Source organism: Scyliorhinus torazame, chromosome 13, assembly GCF_047496885.1.
Source record: "Scyliorhinus torazame isolate Kashiwa2021f chromosome 13, sScyTor2.1, whole genome shotgun sequence".
NCBI classification, from domain to species: domain Eukaryota; kingdom Metazoa; phylum Chordata; class Chondrichthyes; order Carcharhiniformes; family Scyliorhinidae; genus Scyliorhinus; species Scyliorhinus torazame.
Genome location: NC_092719.1, coordinates 103,462,438 through 103,484,480, shown reverse-complemented (window position 1 = coordinate 103,484,480; position 22,043 = coordinate 103,462,438). Strand labels below are relative to the sequence as shown.

Sequence of the window (22,043 nt, the reverse complement as noted above, 5' to 3'; positions counted from 1 at the left end):
ACATTACGAGAAAGGTGGACAATGGGGAACTGGTGGATGTGGTGTATCTGGATTTCCAGAAGGCATTCGACAAGGTGCCACATAAAAGGCTGTTGCATAAGATTAGGGTGCACGACATTACAGGTAATGTATTATCATGGATAGAGGATTGGTTAACAAACAGAAAGAAAAGAGTGGGGATAAATGGGTGTTTTTCTGATTGTCGATCAGTGGCTCGTGATGTGCCTCAGGGATCAGTTTTGGGACCGCAATTGTTTACAATTTACATAGATCATCTGGAGTTGGGGACCAAGTGTAATGTGTCATGGTTTGCAGATGACATTAAGATGAGTGGTAGAGTAAAGTGTACAGAGGACACTGAAAGTCTGCAGAGGGATTAAGATTGTTTAAGTGAGTGGGCAAGGGCCTGACAGATGGAGTACAATGTTGATAAATGTGAGGTCATTCATTTTGGTAAGAATAACAGCAAAATGGACGATTATTTAAATGTTAAAAAAGTGCAGCATGCTGCTATGCAGAGGAACCTGGGTGTCCCTGTGCATGAATCATACAAAGTTGGTTTGGAGATGCAGCAGGTAATTAAGTGGGCAAATGGAATTGTGTCCTTCATTTAAAAAACAGGGAGATTGTGCTGCATCTGTATAGGTGTGAGGCAACACTTGGAGTACTCTGTACAGCTTTGGTCTCCTTACTTGAGAAAAGATGTACTGGCACTGGAGATTCACTAGGTTGATTCCGTAGTTGAGAGGATTAGCTTATGAGGAGAGACTGGGTCTATACTCATTGGAATTTAGAAGAATGAGGGGGATCTTATAGAAACATATAAAATTATGAAGGGAATAGATAAGATAGAAGCAGGGAGGTTGTTTCCACTGGCGGGTGAAACTAGAACTAAGGGGCATAGCCTCAAAATAAGGAGGAGCGGATTTAGGACTGAGTCGAGGAGGACCTTCTTCACCCAAAGGGTTGTGAATCTGTGGAATTCTCTGCCCAGTGAAGCAGCTGAGGCTACCTCGTTGAATGTTTTTAAGGCAAAGACGGATAGATTTTTGAACAGTAAAGGAATTAAGGGTTATGGTGAGCGGGCGGTAAGTGGACCTGAGTCCACAAAAAGATCAGCCATGATCTTATCGAATGGCGGAGCAGCCTCGAGGGGCCAGATGGCCTACTCCTGCTCTTAGTTCTTATGTTCGTATGTGACATTCTTAACATCTTCCCACTTTTGCCACCGATGAGCTACCTGTCTGGAGTTTAATTGAGCCACTAAAATTGCCAATTAAACCCCTTCCCACCTCCACATCTAACTGGGGGAGCCCTCATTTGTGGGCACTCCATGGCTCATGGAGAGAACTCCCGGTAACAATTGCCGCCCCCACAGCAGCAGCATTGCACAATTCACTATCACCTCCTCACCAAACTAACTTCGGCTTGGGTCACTGTCTGTGCGGAGTCTGCACATCCTCCCCGTGTGTACGTGGGTTTCCTCCGGGTGCTCCGGTTTCCTCCCACAGTCCAAAGATGTGCAGGTTAGGTGGATTGGCCATGCTAAATTGCCCTTAGTGTCCAAAATTGCCCATAGTGTTGGGTAGGGTTGCTGGGTTATGGGGATAGAGTGGAGTTGTGGACCTTGGGTAAGTTGCTCTTTCCAAGAGCCGAATGGCCTCCTTCTGCACTGTAAATTCTATGACATCTATGACATCTCTCAACCTCAATCACCGTTCTTCGAGGGAGCTCAGCATTCGAGGTGCTCTCATAGAATTTACTGTTCAGAAGGAGGCCATGCGGCCCATCGAGTCTGCACCAGCCTTTGGAAAGAGCACCCCACTTAAGCCCACACTTCCAACCTATCCCCATAACCCAGTAACCCCACTGTGGTAAACCTGAATACAGGTCCACAAATGGAACCTGTTGAGCCTGATGGATGCGGTAAAAAGGAACCTGCAAAGGTGGAACGCACTTCTGCTTTCCCTGGCGGGAAGAGTAGAGACGATCAAAATGAATGTGCTGACAAGGTTCCTCTTCCTGTTCAGATCCTTACCAATCTTCTTCTCCAAGATATTGTTTGCCCATCTCGACAAATCAATCGTGGTGTTTGTGTGGGGGGAAAAGAACCCTAGGATCCGCAAGAACATCCTACAAAGGAGAAACATGAGGTGGGTGGGGTTAGCCCTAGCCCTACCCTTAGCCCTAGCCATAGCCCTCCTGAACTTCCAGCTCTACCACAGGGCAGCTACTGCAGAGAGAGTAGGAGGCTGGGTCAAAGACCCGGGGGAGGACTGAGTAAAAATAGAGGGGAGCTGCTCCGCAGAGACATCTCTCCAAGCACTGTCCACGACTGCGCTCCCATCCACCCAACAAAGTACTCAAAAACCCCAGTAGTAGTGGTCACGCTCAGAGTGCGGAACCAACTCAGACAACACTACGGACCAGCGGCAATGTCTAACCTGGCCCCCATCTGCAAGAACCATGAATTTGCACCAGCGACATTGGGCGCCTCCTTCAAAATCTGGATACACGATGACAGGATTAGCGACTTTGGCGGGGGGGGGGGAACTGACAGACAAACTACAGCTCCCAAAAGGGAACGAATTGCGATACATGTAACTAAGGAACTTTCTCAGCACTGAGACGGCAACGTTCCCCCGAGACCAGGACACTCCCTGCTGGACAGACTTCTGGCCGCAGTCGAACTAGGGAGCGGAACTGCGCGACATGTACTACTGGAAGAAACAATGCCGCCACAGGACGAGACAAGAGAAAAATGGGGTGCAGAATTAGACATGGAAATAAGGGGAGGACCCTGGATCGAGACACTGCACAGGGCAAACTTCACCTCTCAGGTGCAAGGCTAAGCCTAGCGCAGCTGGAGGTAGTGCACAGGGCGTACTTGACTAGAACACTCATGAGCGGGTTCTTCCTGGAGGTGGAGGACACATCTAAATGGTGCTGGGGAGGCCTAGCCAACTACGGCCACATGTTCTGGTCATGTCCCAAACTTGGGTACTGGACCGCCTTTTTCAAGGTTATGTTCAAGGTTGTAGGGGTGAGGGTCAAGCCGTGCCCGAAAATGGCAGTCTTCGTGGCATCAGAACAGCCAGAACTCTTTATGGGAGAGGGGCAGATGCTCTAGCCTTTTACCTCCCTGATTGCCCGCTGGAGAATGGTGCTTGGCTGGAGATCAGCAGTGCCACCGAAGGCTATGGACTGGATGTCCGACTTAGCCGAATTTCTCAAATTTGGAAAAATAAAATTCAGCATCAGAGGATCAGAAGAGGGATTCCAGAATACGTGGAAGAAATTCACCAACCTGTTTGAGGACCTGTCCGTAACCAGTAAGGGAAGGGGGAAGGGTGGGGGACTGAAGCAGACAAAGAAGGAAAAATAGAGTGGGGCAGCGAGGGGAGAGTGTGACCAATGGAGAAGCAGTGGGGGGTGGGGGGGAGAAAGAATTTGAGAAGGAGGAGGAAAGGAAACAACCCAGAACACAGGGGAAATAGGTCATCGGAGAGAGGAGAAAAGCCCACGAACGATATCCAAAACAACAACTAGGGCGGCACACCTGGGTGACTGTAAACAAGCCCCTGGTATGTTTTAATACCAGGGAGCCACACATAGATAGTGGAATACGGCAGCACGGTAGCACAAGTGGCTAGCACTGTGGCTTCACAGCGCCAGGGTCCCAGGTTCGATTCTGTGCGGAGTCTGCACGTTCTCCCCGTATCTGAATCAGATTCAGAATGAGTTTCCTCCGGGTGCTCCAGTTTCCTCCCACAGTCCAAAGACACGCAGGTTAGGTGGATTGGCCATGCTAAATTGCTCTTAGTGTCCTAAAAGTTTAGGTGGGGTGATTGGGTTACAGGGATAGGGTGGATTTGAGGGCTTAAGTCGGTCGGTGCAGACTTGATGGGCCGAATGGCCTCCTTCTGCACTGTATGTTCTATGTTCTAACAGTGCAACCGGACGACGACTACCAGGGGCCTAAAGCAAAGAGGCCGACCAAACGTGGACATATGTTCTCAAGTTATATATATCAAAAAGTACGTTCCCAATTCACATATTATTCTGTCTCGTACATTCTCAATGGATCCCTGTTATTTTTTATTTCTTGTTCTTGCCTCATGTATCTGTAAATACTGGTGCAACAACGTTGTTGCCAGTCAAATGGAAATAACCAATAAAAACACTGTTAGAATAATAATTCTATGAGAATGGGTGCAACAAAGGTTCACTAGATTGATTCCTAGGTTGAGAGGATTGTTGTACGAGGATCGATTGAGTAGAATTGGCCTGAGTTCTGAAGTTTAGAAGAATTAAAGGTGATTGTGTTGAAACATGTAGGGCTCGATCTTCCCAAAAGGGAACAGAGTCCCCTAGCGACGCCTTTAGCCCCGTATTTCCCGGCACTCGCAGTGCCGAGAAACATGTCTATTCAACGCGACTTGCTTTGAATAAGGGGCTTGAAGGGGGAACGCGCAACCGAGGTCGCACATAGCCCCATTTTATACAGTGGGGAGTTCCGCTCGCCGGAACTCCCCATTGAAGTGAGTGATCGGCGGTGTCCTAATATCGAGGCCCCGAAAGAATCCCGAGCTCCCCTCCAACCCGAACACACTGTGGGAGGGTCTCCCAGGCAGAGCCACCTGCACATTGGTAATGCCCCTGCCAGTACCACCTGGGCACCTTGGCAGTGCCAGACTGGCACCCAGGTGACACTGCCAGGGTGCTCGGCTGGCAATGCCAGAGTACCCAGGTGGCACCAGCAGTACCAGGGCACCACCCTGCCCAAAGGGCATGCAACATGGGCGGAAGATTGTGCCCATAAGATCCTGAGATGGCTAGACAGGGTAAATGTTGAGAGACAGTTTACCATTGCTGTCGAGGTTAGAACGAGGGAGCATAGCCTCAGGCTAACGGGGTGGCCATTTCAGATTCAGATGAGGAAGAATTTCTCTAACCAGAGGGCCAAGAGCATTTGTTAGTCTCTACTACAGAAAACTGTGGAAGTTCTGTTGTTGGGTACATTCAAGGATGGAATCAATAGAATAAGGAATATGGGGATCTGGTGGAAAAGTGAAGTTGAGGTAGAAGATAAGCCATCTTGTTAAATGAGTAACAGATCCAAGATGTTGAATGGACTCCTCCATATCTTTATTCCTTAGGTTCTTGTGGTTTGAAACAAGAACGAGAATTTTATAGTCGAGGTATTGCTGGATTGGGAGCCAATGCAGGTCAGGGAGTATGGGTGATGGGTGAATGTCCGCCTTTGCATATATTCAGTGGTCTGGAATCATTATTAAATACTTTTTAGATGTACATAGTGTATGTCAAAGGCATTTCTACTTCTCAACACCACGCATGATAGCTTCAAATTGCTTTCATTTATAGTGCAATAGAAACAGAACTAGTTACAAGTGTCATCAGCAATTGTTGATGTGTCATCCAGCGTCCGAGAATGGCAGAGAAATCTGTGGGGCTATAATTAACAGCAGAAATAGAAAAGATGGGGAGTGGTACTTGCTTTTGAATCAGCAAGGTTGGTGATTTTATAGATTGCTTTAAAATAATTTAGTGATAGTAATAGCAATGGTCACGTGATTCTTCCCAGCACATTACAAAAAACTCAATTATACTTGGGGAATAAGCAAATGCTAATAAGGCAAACAGACCTGTTAGCTTTTCATAGATCAGTATCTACTTCTGACCTCCTTCAATCCTTCTCTGCAGAGAACTGCCAGTTATTTTTCCTATCCATTTCTGTTTACTGCTTCACTGTGTACTGTTCGAATACATTTTTTGATGAAACATTTCTGATGCGACCATCAATTCACACGAAACCAGGAGTAGAAGTAGAACGTAATTTTTGTAAGTGAGGTTAAGGGTTCGGGCGGTTTAGAGAAATTTCTGAAGGCTGGTATCGTGGTCCTGCAGATCATGGCCGCAAATGGTGACGTTGTCCAAGTACGGAAATAAGGCCCGCAGCCCATACTGGTCCACCATTCGGTCCATCGTTCTTTGGAAGACCAAGACCCCGTTCGTGATGCCAAAGGGGACCCGGAGGAAGTGGAAGAGGCAGCCGGCTGCCTTAAAAACCGTGTAGTGGCAGTCCTCCGGGCAGATTGGGAGCTGGTGGTACGCAGACTTCAGATCCACCCAGCAGTGGAAAACACCCAGCAGTGCGCAATCTAATTAACCATGTCTGCGATCCGGGTAAGGGGGTACGCATCGAGGTGCGTGTACCGGTTTATGGTTTGGCTGTAATCTACAACCATCCGGTTCTTTTCCCCCGTCCTGACGACCACCACCTGGGCTCTCCAGGGGCTATTGCTGGCCTCGATGATTCCCTCCCGCAAGAGTCGCTGGACCTCGGACCTGATAAAAGTCCTGTCCTGGGTGCTGTAACTCCTACTTCTGGTGGCAGTCGGCGGTGAGATTTGCGAAGAGCGGGGGAGGGTCAACCTTTAGGGTCGCGAGGCTACATACGGTGAGTGGGGGTAGGGGCCCGCCGAACTTCAGGGTTAGGCTCCTGAGGTTACATTGGAAATCCAATCCCAATAGAAGAGGAGCGCAGAGGTCAGGGAGTACATATAATTTAAAGTTGGTGTACTGGGCGCCCTGTATTGCGAGGGTTGCGGTAGTGCACCCCCGGACCTGCACTGAGTGCGACCCGGAGGCAAGGGTGATGGTTTGATGCGCTGGGAAGGTTGGGAGCGAGCAGCGTCTTACCATGTCTGGATGAATGAAGCTCTCTGTGCTCCCGGAGTCGAAGAGGCAGGGCGTTTTGCGAAGTTTACCCGGACGGTCATCATAGAGCTCCGGAGGTGTTTGGGCCGCGACTGGTCAAGGGTGACCGCGCTGAGTTGCGGGTAGCAGGCGTGGTCGGAGGTGCTGAGGCGGTTCCAAGATGGCTGCCCCCATTGGTCGCACGTGTCGGTCGGCGTTGCAGATGGTGGCCCCCGTCGGTCGCACGTGTCAGGCGGTGAGGAAGATGGCATCCAAGATGGCGGCCCCCATGAATCACACGTGGTGGGCCGCGTGGGCGAGGATGGCCAAGATGGCGGCCGCCGTGAGTCGCACACGCTGTGCGGGTTGGAAGATGGCTGCCCCCACGGACAACACGAGGCTGATGACGCGTCCGGGAGGGGCGGAGCCGGCAGACACGCTGCCACACAGCGGGATTTGCGGACCTGTGAGACTGAGGGTTGGGCCTGCGATTTAGAGTTTTTGGACCTGGCCAGGCAAACTTTAGCAAAGTGTCCTTTTCTCCGGCAGTCGCTGCAGTTCGCGTTCCGGGCGGGGCAGCGCTGCCGGGGGGTGTTGAGGCTGGCCTCAGAAATAAAGGGTAGCCCCCCCCATGGTAGGCGGGCAGCCGTGCGGCACAGGCCTGGCGTATTCTTTGGTCGGGGGTCCACGAGGGGGTTGCGTGATCGGACGGGAATGCGTTAAGGCTTTGGAATGCTACTTCCAGAGAGGAGGCTAATTTTACCGTCTCTCCCAGGTCGATGGCACCTTTTTCGAGTAGGCGCTGTCTCACGTAGTTAGGTGGATTGGCCATGATAAATTGCCCTTAGTGTCCAAAATTGCCCTTAATGTTGGGTGGGGTTACTGGGTTATGGTGGTAGGGTGGACGTGTTGACCTTGGGTAGGGTGCACTTTCCAAGAGCTGGTGCAGACTCGATGGGCCGAATGGCCTCCTTCTGCACTGTAAATTCTATGATAATCTATGATCTATGACTCCAGCCACGTAAGTGTCCCGGATGGCGCGGTCCATATGTTGAGTGGCCGTAAAGGCCTGGTAATTGCAGCTTCCTGCAAGGACTTTGAGGTCGCGTAGGTACTCTTCCAGCGAACCCCGGGACGCTGGTGGCGAGTGGTGAGATGCCGCGCGTATACCTCGTTCACGGGCCTTAAGTAAAGGCGCTCTAGCGTCGCGAGGGCGTCTGCGTAGGTGGAGGCTTCCTCGAGTTGAACAGAGATTCGATGGCTCACCCATGTGTGGAGGAGACTCAGCTTCTGTTAGTCGGTGACGGAAGGCGAGGTAGGCCTTGAAACAGCGGAGCCAGTGTGAAAAAATCCATTTCGCCTCCGCGGCCTGCGGATCGAGTTCCAGTCGGTCAGGTTTGAAGGCCAATTCCATAGTGGCGTTGTAGTTGATTAAATTGATGCAACCATCAATTCACACGAAACCAGGAGTAGAAGTAAACTGTGGCTTTAATCAACTAGAACAGTGCCTGCCTGCGACTGATCTGTTAGTGGGAGCCGCCTACAGGGCGACTGCTTTTATATCTCCCCTCAAGTGGTGGAGCCAAGGGCGGAGCCCACACAGGCCCCAACATGCTTCATCATAGGTAATACCTTACAATGGTCCATAGGTGGAGCCCACATGGGCAACAGCGTAATACAAAGAACAAAGAAAAGTACAGCACAGGAACAGGCCCTTCGGCCCTCCAAGCTCATGCCGTCCATGCTGCCCGTCTGAACTAAAATCTTCTACACTTCCTGGATCCGTATCCTTCTATTCCCATCCTATTCATGTATTTGTCAAGATGCCCCTTAAGTGTCACTATCGTCCCTGCTTCCACCACCTCCTCCGGCAGCGATTTCCAGGCATCCACTACCCTCTGTGTAAAATACTTGCCTCGTACGTCTCCTCTAAACCTTGCCCCTCGCACCTTAAACCTATGCCCCCTAGTAATTGACCCCTCTACCCTGGGAAAAGGCCTCTGACTATCCACTCTGTCTATGCCCCTCATAATTTTGTAGACCTCTATCAGGTCGCCCCTCAACCTCCGTCGTTCCAGTGAGAACAAACCGAGTTTATTCAACCGCTCCTCATAGCTAATGCCCTCCATACCAGGCAACATCCTGGTAAATCTCTTCTGCACCCTCTCTAAAGCCTCCACATCCTTCTGGTAATGTGGTGACCAGAATTGAACACCAAACTCCAAGTGTGGCCTAACTAAGGTTCGAGACAGCTGCAACATGACTTGCCAATTTTTATACTCAATGCCCCGGCCAATGAAGGCAAGCATGCCGTATGCCTTCTTGACTACCTTCTCCACTTGTGTTGCCCCTTTCAGTGACTTAAATAATACAGTAATACAGATATGTACATGGTGAATTTTTACAGCAATACATTCACCGCAATTTCTACCTGATTTCTTTCCTTACTCCTCACTTCCTTATGTATAATTTTTTTCCTTTGTGGTTTAAATGGCTTGCTTTCTCACTTCCTTGCCATTTTCCTTGTGTTGGTGGATGCTTGAAAGTTATCCATAACGTTGCAATCGTGATCAGACCATCGTCATACAACCAGTAAGTCTTGTACCTATAAGTCTCCTATTCCTGTTGAATCGTCAACTGAGCACTTTTGGAACAGAAGAAGATTAATTCCCTTGATGAATTTCAAATCATTACAATACTGATTGTTGCAGTGAAAGTTCCTCACTCTCTGCAGTGGTGATGTTATCTGGGTTGTGATGCTCTCAGTTCTTTGTGTCCATTGGCTGACCACTCAGTTCCTTCTCATTTACAAGCTTTGTTCCGTTTGCACAAGAGTTGTCTAGTGTTAAGTGTCATTGTCTGTGACTTGCTCTCTGAAAATGCTCCCCTGATTCAGTACCTCTTCCATTCTTTTCTCCGAACCAGCTGTATGATGACCATAAACACGAATTTGATATCAAAGAGAACATTGCTACCACGCTTGTGGAAAGAGTAGCTGGTGATATTGAGAAGCTCTTGGACAAGAAGGTGGAAGCTCTGGAGGTAAGGCTTTCAAACATTGTCCTCTTCAACCTCAAGGACATTTGTTTCATTGCTGAATTGATAATATTGACTATATTGTGTGGCTTTGTGAGCTGGTAAACCTGTTGAAAGATAGACTGTGGGCTGGTGATTTCCTGTGGTCAGGGCGGGCTGGTCGGGAGATAAACTGTGGGCCTGTGATATCCTGTGGCCAGAGGGGCAGGTTGGGAGATATGTGTCTGTAATGTCCTGTGGAATTGGTCTGGAGATGCATTGTGGGATTGATCGTACACCTTTGGAATACCAGATTCCAGAACGACTGCTTCTGCCATTTTTTTTTCAATAGGCTACTAAAATAAAGTTCGTAATCCCTCAGAGGTCTGAAGCTTTTGGTTTCTTCTGACTAACACTGATTGGAATACAATGTAATTCAAAAACATGTTTTTTTTTGCTGGTGTATGAATGTGGATGTATTAGCATGGGCTACTGCCTTGAATACTTACTTTTCAAACACATATGTAACCATTATTGGCTATTGGTTGGATTGCATAAAAAAACAACAGTGCTATGTACCAGGCATGAAATGCTCCCCAGCTTGTTTGATCTCCATTTATCTGGTGAGGCAAATAGCATTTGCTCAGTTTTACCCTTGTCACCTTGCTCTGATCTTATTGCCTTGCTTATGAAGCTTGCAACACCGCGAATATTTGTGCAGTTTTTGTCTGTATTTGTAACTGGTTGTGAATTGCCATGGGGGAGACTTACTTGTGGCCTCAGATATTCCTGGACAGGTATGATTTTCCAGGATGCTAAGAGCTTTTGTTGCAGATTTTTAATCCTATTTTAGAAAATGTTGCCTTCTGTAGTTGTCACTAATGTTCTCTGATAACCTGTTAAATTTCCCCACCGTCCCACTGGGCCACACTATAACACCAGCATCACAAAATTGACAGAGAACCAGTTTCCTTGGACTATTTCTGGGAGTTTCTGCATTGACTTGTAAAAAGCAGAAATTCCCATTTCCCCTTACAGGCAATTGACGGGTTATGGACGGGAGCGGAACGGGACTGACTCGGGATTCCTTAAACTGTGACTTCTATGGCGGGCTTCTCCACTCCCACGCCGAAGTGGCCGGCCGTTGTGAATGCCGTCGAGGTTCACGACGGCGCGGAACGGCCCCGGTCCCGACCGATTCAGGCCCTGACAATGGGCCAGTATCGGGGCCGTGTCATCTACACGCGCCAGGCCTTGTCGTCCGCGTAAAAGCGGTGCCGCATAGATGACGCGGCCGGCGCCGCATAACAGACGTCATCCGCGCATGCGCGGGTTGGCCGGCGCCAACCCGCGCATGCGTGGTTGCCGTCCTCTCTAAGTCCTCCCCGCAAAAAGATGGGGGACGGATCTTGCGGGGCCGCGGAAGGAAGGAGGTCCTCCTTCAGAGAGGACGGCCCGACGATCGGTGGGCACCGATTGCGGTCCACCACACATTCCAGGTGAAGCCCGGTGCAGGATCCCCCCTCGCCCCCCCACAGGCCGCCCCCCCCCCCAGCGTTCACGCACCGCCCACGACTGCAGCGACCAGGTGTGGACGGCGCCGGGGGGAACCTGCCGTTTTGGCCTGGCCGCTCGGCCCACCCGGTCCTCAGAATAGCGGGGGTGCCGGAGAATCGCCATTTTCGGTTCTCCGGCGATTCTCCGGCCCGCGAAACGCGACCAGGCCGTTCCCGCCGCTTGGGAGAATTGCGGGAGGGCGTCGGACCAGCGTCCCCGGAAACCTTGGCGGCCCAGGCGATTCTCCTAACCAGCGTGGGAGTGGAGAATCGCGTCCCGTGTTCCTGGTCATGGAAAGGGAGCCAACCTTTCAGTGGCAGCCCCTATACGCTGTACAATGCAGCTTACCTGCACCTACAAGGGTAAATGTCCTCAGGTCAGACAAGAATCCCAAGGAAATTAATTCTATTAACAAAAATTCTACTTTCTATTTTCTGTCACTAACTAATCCTCAATCCAGACAATTATATTACCCCCAATTTCATCAGTCCTAATATGACATAATAAACTCTTATGTGGCAATTTAGCAAATGCTTTTTGAAGATCCGAAAACAATGGGAGTGATTTTGAGCTCTCTCCATCTGCGAGAAACTAGGCAAGGGCTCAAAATCTGGAGAGATTCAAAAAACGCGATCTCTCCAGCATGATTGGCTTTTGAAATTTCCCCCCGCACCAGCCAAGTAATGAGAATGGCGGCGCGCGAGTCCGGCATGTCAATAGCGGCACTCTCTCCAGACATTCACCCCGACGGCCTTTTAACCCAAACAAACAGGTACCAAAAGTACCTATAATCCTCAGTTTAACCCCCCATTGACCGCACTGCCAGGCAGGATGGGAAAGAACCAACTGCCCAGCCAAAAAGCCAGTAGAGGGGGGCGACCTCAACCTCGAAACAGGGAACCGCAAGTGGAGGCACAGAACCGGCAAGGGCCAACCCCGCAGAGCTCCCAGCGCAGACCCAGGCACTGATAGAGAAATTGACAAACTTCATCACCTCCAAGCTCCAGAGACATGGGGAGGATCCGAGAAGAGACCTTCTCACAGCCGTTGTGACGGCAGTGGAAGCTGCAATGGCAATGGACAATATGGAGCGGAGGCCCAGGATATGACGACAAGGGACCTCGCTAAAGCCGCCATGGACCAAGGGGACTGGATCGCAGCAATCGAGGCCGAGGTAGTGAGCTTGGTCAGAACCCAGAAGGGGCTAAAGAACAAAATCAACTGCCAGGAGAACCGATTGCGTCGTCAGAATATGGGAATCGTGGGGCTGCTGGAGGGAACGGAGAGGCGAAACCCCTCAGAATACGTAGCAGCAATGCTCGGAAAGCTGGTCGATGAGGAGGGCTTTACCAAGTATCCGCGGTAGACCGCACCCACAGATCACTTTGGCAGTAGCCTCAGTTTGGGGAACCACCGCATGAGAATCTTGTGATTCCACAGGTACCAGGACAAAGAGCGGATCCTGAGGTGGGCGAAGAACGTCAGAGGGTACGATTGGGAAGGATATTCCGGTCGTTTGTATCAGGACATTGGTGCTGACCTGGCCAAATGCCGGGCAAAATACAGACGTGCAAAATCAGCGCTCTACAAAAGTGGGGTTTGGCATGCTCTACCCTGCCAAACTATGGGTCACATATCATAGCAAAGAACATTACTATGACCCCCTGAGGAAGCCAACAAATTTGTTCAGAAAAATGGACTGGGAAATCAACGATAGATGGCAGAGGACAGAACGCGGCTGCAAGAGGTCGAAAGGGGCAGGGACGAACACAGGCAGCGACGTGGAGAGAGCGGGGACAGGGGGAGAGAGGTAGTAAGGCATTAAATTGGGGAAACCAACTGTTGGGGAAGCCGCTCCACTACCGAGCAAGCTGGTATACAGCGGTACAGCGAAGGAGCAGATCGCAAGCACTACCCTGGAGGAAGGGAGCACCTGTCAGAGGGGAAGGGAAAAAGAGAGCTTCAGGGGAAACAAATGGCAAAGGGGGAGGGGGGGTGGTCGGGGGAGGCTGAGAAGGGGATAAAACCAAGGGGGATATATAGGAGGGGGGAGCACAAGGGTAGGGGAGTATGGGTGAGAAACAGAGGGGGGTAGGGGGAAGGTAGAGCACTGGTTGCAACAGGTCGCATGTGCGACGGTGAAAATGAGGAAGTAGTCGTTGGCCATCTTGAATCGCCCGTGAGCAAAGGCAGGCTTAAATGAACAGGGACAGGTCCACAGGTGTGTATGATTGACCTCACAAGGGGCGATGGTGGTAGGCAGCCACCCACCCCTCCCCCTCCATCAGGATTGTAACATGGAACGTGAGGGGCCTTAACATGCCGGTGAAAAGATCCAGAGTCCTCGCCCATCTCATGAGTCTGAGGGTGGGCGCAGCCTTGCTACAGGAGACACACTTAAGAGAGAGGGACTGACTGTGGGTAGGGAAGGGCTGGGTGGGACAAACATTCCATTCATGTTTTAAAACCAGGAAGAAGAGGTTGGCCATACGAATTAAGGCCCCTCACATTCCAATTTACAATCCTGATTAACAGGACAGTTCCATTCACAGTGACGACACTGATGGGTGGACGATACCTGATGGTCAGTGGGACTTTGGAAGGGACTGCAGTCGTATTGGTAAATATATACATCCCGAACTGGGACGATGCAGAATTCGTCAAGAAAACAATGGCCGAAATCCCGGACCTAGACACTCACTGACTTATCATGGGGTGGGGGGAGGGACTTTAATTCCGTACGGGACCTAGCAATGGACAGATCCAACCTCAGGACAGGAGCATGAATTGGTACAAGAATTGAATACCTTTATGGAGCAGATGGGGGGGGCGGGGGGTAGACCTGTGGCGATTCAACCACCCAAGAGAAAAATAATTTTTTTTTTTCTCCGACATGCACAAGGCCACTCATGCATAAACTTGTGTCGTAGGAAAAAGGGTGCTTCCGGGGGTAACAAAGGTGGAATACTCTGCGATTGCAATCGCACCACACTACATAGATATGAGATTGGAGAAGAGCCGGGCACAACACACCCCATGGAGGCTGGATATAACACTCCTCGCCGCTATGGGATTCTGTACAAAGAAATCCCAAGCCATCGATGGTTATGTAACCTGCAACTAGAATGGGGAGGTCTTACCCTCCACATTCTGGAAGAAACTGAAGGTGGTGATCAGGGGTGAGACCATAGCGTATTGAGCGCTTAGGGAGAGGAAAGAAAGGGCAGCCAAGCAGTGGCTGATCGACTCCATACTGGAGGTAGATCGGTGGTACTTCACGGCCCCAATCATAAAACTGCTGGCAGAGAAGAAAAAGCTGCAGATGGAATTTGATCTGCTCACCACAAGGAAGGCAGTCCACCAGCTCCACCAGGCACAGCCGAATGCTGACGCACCAGTTGAGAAAACAGGCAGCCACCTGTTGGTAGGATGGTAGCAGACCCAAACGAGGTTAACAAGTCCTTTTCAAAGTTCTACTGAGTGCTATACACTTCCAAACCCCCGGAGGGGTACTTGGTGATGGAACTTGGTGATGGGACAGTTCCTCGACAGACTGGATATACCGGTGGTGGGGGAAGTACAGGAAACAAAGGCTTGAAGCAGCGCTAGAGCTGGGCAAAATCATGGAATGCATTAATTCCATGCAGTCAGGGAGGCCTCCTAGATCTCCCCCTTGGTTTTACCACCTTCTCAGCCTCCCCCAACCCCTCCCCTTTCGCCGGGACCACATACGTTCACAGTAGACTTTTACAAAAAATTTGTAGCAGTGCTTGCCCCGCATATGCGGAAGTTCTTCAATGACTCACTGCCAAAGGGGCCTTGCCTTCCACGCTGGCCCAGGCTTCGATCTCACTGATCCCCAAAAAGACCAACAAAGTGTGGAGCATACGGGCCCATCTCTCTCTTAACACTGACGCAAATGTCCTTGCGAGAGCACTGGCGAGGCACCTGGAGAGCTGCCTGCCAGAAGTGATCACGGAAGATCAGACCAGCTTTGTCAAGTGCAGATAGCTAACAGCGAACATCAGATGCCTGCTGAATGTAGTAATAATAATCTTTATTAGTGTCACAAGTAGGCTTACATTAACACTGCAATGACGTTACTGTGACAATCCCTTAGTCGTCACACTATGGTGCCTGTTCGGGTACAATGAGGGAGAATTCAGAATACCCATTCCGCCTAACAACCATGTCTTTCTGGCGTTATGGGAGGAAACCGGAGCGCTCGGAGGGAACCCATGCAGAAACAAGTAGAATGTGTAGACTCTGGACAGACAGTGACCCAAGCTGGGAATCGAACCGGGGCCCCTAGCACTGCGAAATAACAGTGCTAACCACTGTTCTACCATGCACAACCCCATCCAGTGAGAGGACACCAGAGGTGATCATCTCCCTGGATGCTGAAAAGCATCCGATGAAGTAGAATGGAGGTACCTCATGGAGGTATTTGAACAGTTTGAGTTTGGAGCAGGGTTCACTGTGTGGGTGAATCTCAGCTGCACAGGAGAACGAGGCAGGGATGTCCGCTATCCCTGCTCTTGTCCGTTCTGGCATTCAAACCATTGGTCATCGCCTTTAGATCGGCGGAGTGGAGGAGGGGCATTCGAAGAGGGGGACGAGAGCTCAGAGTCTCACTCTATGCGGATGACCTGCTCCTCTATGTGTCAAACCCCCTAGCCAGCATGGGAAAGATAATAGGACTCCTCAAAGAGTTTGGCGCCTTCTCAGGTTAAAAGCTCAACTTGGGAAAGAGCGAAATCTTCCCGGTGAACCCCCGAGAAAGATGAACGGAGCTGGAAGAACTACCGTCTAAAGTGACCCAAACTAAGTTCAGATACCTGGGGATACAAGTGGCCCACACCTGGACTAGGCTCCACAAATAGAACCTCTCCAGTCTGGTGGAGGAGATGAAGAGGGAACTGCAAAGATGGGACTCACTACCGCTTTCGCTTGAGGGAAGGGTACAGACGGTCAAAATGATCATACTGCCCAGTTTCTTCACATTCAGATCACTCCCGATCTTCATCCCCAAATCCTTTGCAGCAGGGTCGACAAATTAATCATGGCCTTCATTTCGGAGGGAAGCGTCCCTAGGATACACAAGACCATTTTACATCTGGGCGACTCGTGGGAGGCCTGGCCCTACCGAACCTCCTATTCTATCACTGGGCGGCAAACGTTGAGAGGGTGAGGTGGTGATTAAGGGTACTGGAGGTTTATTGGGCCCCAATGGAGGAGGCCTCCTTCACAGGGATATCTCTCCGAACGCTGTCCACCGCCCCACCCCCACCCCCCCAACACACACACACACAACAGGAGCCCAGTGGTAATAGCCACATTAAGTACCTGGAACCAGTTCAGGCTCCTTTTCAAGTTTGGCGATGTGATAATATGCCTGTGGATAATGTTGCGTGTTCTCAGTGGTGCAACCACCTGATGTACCGTCAATTACCACGAGACGAGAATGGTGAAACAATCGAGGCTTTATTGCGTAAGATGTTGTGCCTCCTGCAGCTGGAACCAGAATGGGAGCAGCGCAGGAGAGCATACACTTTTATACGACGCCTGCTGGGAAGAGATTTACTGTGGTACCTGTAATACAATGGTGGTACATTAATACATGCAATGTGTTACCAGTGGAGTTTACCACATTCACCCCCTGTTTAAAAGGAGGAGGTGGACTTTGGTCCATGGCGGGGGTGAAGAAAGACATTACAGATTGAGTCTGTCGGAGGCTCTGACCCTCCGCTGCCATCGCCTCAGTCCTGGTGGTGATGTGGGCGCCGACGTGGTCACCTGCGACTCCGGGAGCGTGTTGTCCTCTTCTTCGTCACCCCTTAGTGGATCCAGTGAGGGGACGGATACTGCTGGGGTGGGGGCTGCGGTGAGGTTTGCTGGTGGGAGGGTGGGTGGCACAGGGGTGAATGAGGCAACCGGGGGGGGGGGGGGGGGGGGAGGAGCGGTATCAGGTCGGGGGTTAGAACATAGAACATTCCAGCGCAGTACAGGCCCTTCGGCCCTCAATGTTGCGCCGACCTGTGAAACCACTCTAAAGCCCATCTACACTATTCATTTATCGTCCATATGTCTATCCAATGACCATTTGAATGTCCTTAGTCTTGGCGAGTCCACTACTGTTGCAGGCAGGACATTCCACGCCCTTACTACTCTGAGTAAAGAACCTACCTCTGACATCTGTCTTATATCTACCTCTGTAAATTACATCTATCTCCCCTCAACTTAAAGCTATGTCCCCTCGTGCTGGACATCACCATCCGAGGCAAAAGGCTCTCACTGTCCACCCTATCCAATCCTCTGATCATCTTGTATGCCTCAATTAAGTCACCTCTTAACCTTCTTCTCTCTAACGAAAGCAGCCTCAAGTCCCTCAGCCTTCCCTCATAAGATCTTCCCTCCATACCAGGCAACATTCTGGTAAATCTCCTCTGCACCCTTTCCAATGCTTCAACCTCCTTCCTATAATGCGGCGACCAGAATTGCACGCAATACTCCAAATGCGGCTGCACCAGAGTTTTGTACAGCTGCAATATGACCTCATGGCTCTAAAACTCAATCCCTCTACCAATAAAAGCTAAGATGTGGAGATGCCGGTGTTGGACTGGGGTGAGCACAGTACGAAGTCTTACAACACCAGGTTAAAGTCCAACAGGTTTGTTTCGATGTCACTAGCTTTCGGAGCGAATTCACCTGAGGAAGGAGCAGCGCTCCGAAAGCTAGTGACATCGAAACAAACCTGTTGGACTTTAACCTGGTGTTGTAAGACTTCGTACAATAAAAGCTAACACATTGTACGCCTTCTTAACAACCCTCTCAACCTGGGTGGCAACTTTCAGGGATCTATGTACATGGACACCGAGATCTCTCTGCTCATTCACACTGCCAAGAATCTTACCATTAGCCCAGTACTCTGTCTTCCTGTTATTCCTTCCAAAATGAATCACCTCACACTTTTCTGCATTAAACTCCATTTGCCACCTCTCAGTCCAGCGCTGCAATTTATCTATGTCCCTCTGTAACTTGTAACATCCTCCCGCACTGTCAACAACTCCACCGACTTTAGTGTCACCTGAAAATTTACTCACTCATCCTTCTACGCCCTCCTCCAGGTCATTTATAACAATGACAAACAGCAGTGGCCCCAAAACAGATCCTTGTGGTACACCACTAGTAACTGGACTCCAGTCTGAACATTTCCCATCAACCACCGCCTTCTTCCAGCTAGCCAATTTCTGATCCAAACTGCTAAATCACCCTGAATCCCATGCCTCCGTATTTTCTGCAGTAGCCTACTGTGGGGAACCTTATCAAACGCTTTACTGAAATCCATATACACCACATGAACTGCTTTACCCTCATCCACCTGTTTGGTCACCTTCTCAAAGAACTCAATGAGGTTTGTAAGGCACGACCTAACCTTCACAAAACCGTGTTGACTATCTCTAATCAAATTATTCCTTTCCAGATGATTATACATCCTATTTCTTATAAACCTTTCCAAGATTTTGCCCACAACAGAAGTAAGGCTCACTGGTCTATAGTTACTGGGGTTGTCTCTACTCCCCTTCTTGAACAAGGGGCCAACATTTGTTATCCTCCAGTCTTCTGGCACTATTCCTGTAGACAAAGAGGACTTAAAGGTCAAAGCCAAAGGCTCAGCAATCTCCTCCCTAGCTTCCCAGAGAATCCTAGGATAAATCCCATCCGGCCCAGGGGACTTATCTATTTTCACACTTTCCAGAATTGCTAACACCTCCTCCTTATGAACCTCAAGCCCTTCTAGTCTAGTAGCCTGAATCTCAGTATTCTCCTCGACAACATTGTCTTTTTCCTGTGTGAATACTGATGAAAAATATTCATTTAGCACCTCTCCTATCTCCTCGGACGCCAAGCACAACTTCCCACTACTGTCCTTGACTGGCCCTACTCTTACCCGAGTCATTCGTTTATTCCTGACATCTCTATTGAAAGCTTTAGGGTTATCCTTGATCCTACCTGCCAAAGACTTCTCATGTCCCCTCCTGCCTCTTCTTAGCTCTCTTTAGGTCCTTCCTAGCTAATGAGCGCCCTAACTGAACCTTCATGTCTCATCTTTACATAAGCCTCCTTCTTCCTCTTGACAAGTGTTTCGACTGCTTTAGTAAACCACGGTTCCCTCGCTCGACCACTTCCTCCCTGCCTGACAGGTACATACTTATCAAGGACACGCAGTAGCTGTTCCTTGAACAAGCTCCACATTTCCATTGTGCCCATCCCCTACAGTTTTCCTTTCCATCCGATGCATCCTAAGTCTTGCCTCATCGCATCATAATTGCCTTTCCCCCAGATATAACTCTTGCCCTGCGGTATATAGCTATCCCTTTCCATCACTAAAGTAAACGTAATCGAATTGTGGTCACTATCACCAAAGTGCTCACCTACGTCCAAAGCTAACACCTGTCCTGGTTCATTACCCAGTACCAAATCCAATATGGCCTCGCCTCTCGTTGGCCTATCTACATACTGTGTCAGGAAACCCTCCTGCACACATTGGACAAAAACGGACCCATCTAAAGTGCTCGAACTATAGCGTTTCCAGTCAATATTTGGGAAGGTAAAGTCCCCCATAACAACTACCCTGTTGCTTTCACTCCTATCCAGAATCATCTTTGCAATCCTTTCCTCTACACCTCTGGAACTTTTCGGAGGCCTATAGAAAACCCCTAACAGGGTGACCTCTCCTTTCCTGTTTCTAACCTCAGCCCATACTATCTCAGTAGACGAGTCCTCATCAAACGTCCTTTCTGCCACCGTAATTCTGTCCTTGACTAACAATGCCACCCTTCCCCCTCTTTTACCACCTTCCCGAGCTTACTGAAATATCTAAACCCCGGCAGCTGCAACAACCATTCCTGTCCCTGCTCTATCCATGTCTCCGAAATGGCCACAACATCGAAGTCCCAGGTACCAACCCATGCCGCAAGTTCACCCACCTTATTCCGGATGCTCCTGGCATTGAAGAAGACACACTTTAAACCACCTTCCTGCCTGCCGGTACACTCCTGCAACTTTGAAACCTTACTCATGACCTCACTACTCTCAACCTCCTGTATACTGGAGCTACAATTCAGGTTCCCAAGCCCCTGCTGAACTAGTTTAAACTCTCCCGAAGAGCATTAGCAAATTTCCCCCCCCCCCCCCCAGGATACTGGTACCACTCTGGTCAGGTGTAGATCATCCCATTTGTAGAGGTCCCACCGACCCCAGAAATGAAATGAAATGAATGAGCCCCAATTATCCAGAAATCTGAAACCCTCCCTCCTGCACCATCCCTGTAGCCACGTTGTGGATGGGGACCCAGCGGGTGCCACATCCCGGAGGGAGTCTGTGTCCTGTCGCCCATCGGTGTGTGCCACGTAGGCGTACTGAGAGTTCGCATGGAGGAGGTGGACTTTGGTCCATGGAGGAGGTCCAGGAACTGTCAGCCATGTTGGGAGCGAGACCCTGGAGGTGGACCTCCTAGGGAAGGCAATTAGGGCCCTCATTAGTAGCGGTGCACAGTACCGACCGGATGGAGTGGAGCGCATCGGGGAGGACCACCTGTCAGCGGGAGACCGAGAGATTTCTAGACCGAAGGGCCAGCAGGACGGCCTTCCAGACCGCCCCGTTCTCCCTCTCCACCTGCCCGTTTCCCCAGGGGTTGTAGCTGGTCGTCCTGCTCGAGGCGATGCCCTTGCTGAGCAGGAACTGCCACAGCTCATCACTCATGAAGGAGGATCACCAATCTCTGTGGATGTAGGTGGGGAAACCGAACAGAGTGAAGATGCTGTGCAGGGCTTTGGTGACCGTGGCAGAAGTCATGTCGGGGCATGGGATGGCGAAAGGGAACCGGGAGTACACATCAATTACGTTGAGGAAGTACACGTTGCGGTCAGTGGAGGGGAGGGGCCCTTTGAAGTCCATGCTGAGGCGCTCAAAGGGGCGGGAGGCCTTCACCAGGTGCGCTCTATCTGGCCGGTAGAAGTGCGGCTTGCACTCTGCGCAGACTTGGCAGTCTCTGGTTACGGCCCTGACCTCCTCAATGGAGTAGGGCAGGTTGGGGGCCTTGACAAAATGGAAGAACCGGATGACCCCCGGGTGGCAGAGGTCATTGTGGAGAGCCCGGAGTTGGTCCACTTGTGCGCTGGCACATGTACTGCGGGATAGGGCATCAGGGGGCTCATTGAGCTTTCCTGGGCGATACAAGATCTCATAGTTATAGGTGGAGAGCTCGATCCTCCATCTCAAGATCTTGTCATTTTTGATGTTACCCCGCTTCGCATTGTTAAACATGAAGGCAACCGACCGTTGGTCAGTGAGGAGAGTGAATCTCCTGCCGGCCAGGTAATGCCGCCAATGTCGCACAGCTTCCACAATGGCTTGGGCCTCCTTTTCGACAGAGGAGTGCCGGATTTCGGAGGCATGGAGGGTGCGGGAACAGAAAGCCACGGGTCTGCCCACCTAGTTGAGGGTGGTGGCCAGAGCTACGTCTGATGCATCGCTCTCCACTTGAAAGGGGAGGGTCTCATCGAATGCGTGCATCGTGGCCTTGGCGACGTCCGCCTTGATGTGGTTGAAGGCCTGGCGGGCCTCAGCCGTCAGGGGAAAAACTGTGGACTTGATGAGTGGGCGAGCCTTGTCCGCATAATTAGGGACCCACTGGGCGTAATGCGAGAAAAATCCCAGGCATCGTTTCAGGGCCTTGGGGCAGTGGG

At 50.5% G+C, this 22,043-nt stretch overlaps 1 protein-coding gene across 4 annotated transcripts in view; it reads left to right on the top strand.

The window, feature by feature from the left end:
- Positions 1–22,043, top strand: part of cacna2d2a (calcium channel, voltage-dependent, alpha 2/delta subunit 2a) — a 1,719,882-nt gene that overhangs the window by 450,838 nt on the left and 1,247,001 nt on the right. For all 4 annotated transcript variants that reach the window (XM_072472012.1, XM_072472009.1, XM_072472008.1 and 1 more), the window contains exon 3: positions 9,646–9,762. In XM_072472012.1, the coding sequence (XP_072328113.1) occupies positions 9,646–9,762 (117 nt within the window). The remainder of the gene's footprint in view (positions 1–9,645; positions 9,763–22,043) is intronic.